General features: G+C 46.7%; 1 gene segment (V, D, J or C); it reads left to right on the top strand.

The window, feature by feature from the left end:
• The first annotated feature begins 384 nt into the window (after window positions 1-384).
• LOC132009249 (immunoglobulin heavy variable 3-21-like) lies at window positions 385-1,064 on the top strand. The segment is given in 2 exon segments: window positions 385-515; window positions 619-1,064. Coding segments are annotated over 2 exon segments (477 nt in total).
• Window positions 1,065-1,688: the final 624 nt, after the last annotated feature.

Here is a 1,688-nt window from a genome sequence, read left to right as displayed (position 1 = left end):
TTCTCTGTATTTATGGTAAAGTATAAAATAAGTAAAATCAATCCATCCCCATTACAGGATGGGTTCCATATGCCTCATATCCTGACACTCTGTCCTGGAGATGATTCGGGGTTGGGTGAAGCAATTCCTGTTGGGGGAGCACTGACCTAGATCCTGGGGTCAGTCTCACCCCATATATTTTCATGGACACCCTACAAACACAAGTATACACCCTGGAAAGTTATATAATAAAAAACATTTTCTTCAAAATTTATATTAGCACTAAAAGGTATTCACAACTGCGTGGGTCACTGCCTCTCTGTCAGACTAGATCCCAAGCTGAATATATAGCCAGAGGACATGCAAATAGGGTCCTCCATCTGCTGATTAAAACAGCCCAAACCTGACTCTGCAGCTGGGAGAGGAGCCCCAGCACCAGGATTCCCAGGTGTTCCAGTCAGTGCTCAGGACCAGACACAGAGAACTCACCATGGAATTTGTACTTGGCTGGGTTTTCCTTGTTGCTCTTTTAAAAGGTAATTCATGGTGAACAACAGACATTGAGGATGTGAGTGGATATGAGTGAAGGAAACCATGGGTGTGTGAGAGATTCCTGACCATGTTGTCTTGTGTCTGCAGGTGTCCAGTGTGAGGTGCAGCTGGTGGAGTCTGGGGGAGACCTGTTGAAGCCTGGGGGGTCCCTGAGACTCTCCTGTGCAGCCTCTGGATTCACCTTCAGTAGCTATGGCATGAGCTGGGTCCACCAGGCCCCAGGGAAGGGGCTGCAGTGGGTCGCAGATATTAGCAAGGGTGGTAGTTACACATACTACACAGACTCTGTGAAGGGCCGATTCACCATCTCCAGAGACAACGGCAAGAACATGCTGTATCTGCAGATGAACAGCCTGAGAGCTGAGGACACAGCCGTGTATTACTGTGCAACAGACACAATGAGGGGCCCTCAGTGTGAGCCCAGACACAAACCTCACTGTAGGACGGGATCTGGACCACCAGGGGGTGCACACTACTCACAAAGTCTGTCTTTAAGCACCAGGAGCAGATGCAGATGAAGGTTATGAGCAGGTTTCCTGTCAGGATCTAGCAATTCCTCTCCAGAGAACACTTTCCCTCAGGGACCTTCTCTGCACACATAATTCTGTGCTTACCTCTTCACTCTCTGGCTTTGAAAATGTATTCTAATGGGAAAACAATTATACCAAAATGCACAAAAAACTGAATCACTCACGTTGTTTATTCTTGTCCATAAATACCAATGAAGCACAAATATCCAGATGCTCTTCAAGTGAGCCTTTACAGGACTCCCAGCTGTTCTCACTGTGCAGCACAGGTCCACCCTTTTCAAAGTGCAAACTCCCTAGAAGTAGCATAAAGTGCATGCTGGACATGAGGCCACCAGAGGCATCAACAATTAAAAGAAAAAGAAGAAAGGGTCTTGGTTGGGGAGTCACTGTCTGAAACAATTCTCAGAGCATCAATGTTAGTGACAACATGGGAAAGCAGTGGAGCCCCCACCACGTGTGATGTGTAGTCTGGACATGACACACACACAGGCATAAACACACACACACACACACACACACACACACACACAAGCATGAAACCTTTTTCACTTTGCCCTAATTTTTCTGCAGCAATGGTGGTCCTAAAACAAAAATACACAGCATACAGGAAGACCTCAAGAAGCAAGA

The sequence above is a fragment of the Mustela nigripes genome, unplaced genomic scaffold (assembly GCF_022355385.1).
Source record: "Mustela nigripes isolate SB6536 unplaced genomic scaffold, MUSNIG.SB6536 HiC_scaffold_9179, whole genome shotgun sequence".
NCBI lineage: Eukaryota > Metazoa > Chordata > Mammalia > Carnivora > Mustelidae > Mustela > Mustela nigripes.
The sequence above is the reverse complement of the archived record's forward strand: the minus strand, read 5'-3'. Positions and strand labels throughout refer to the sequence as shown.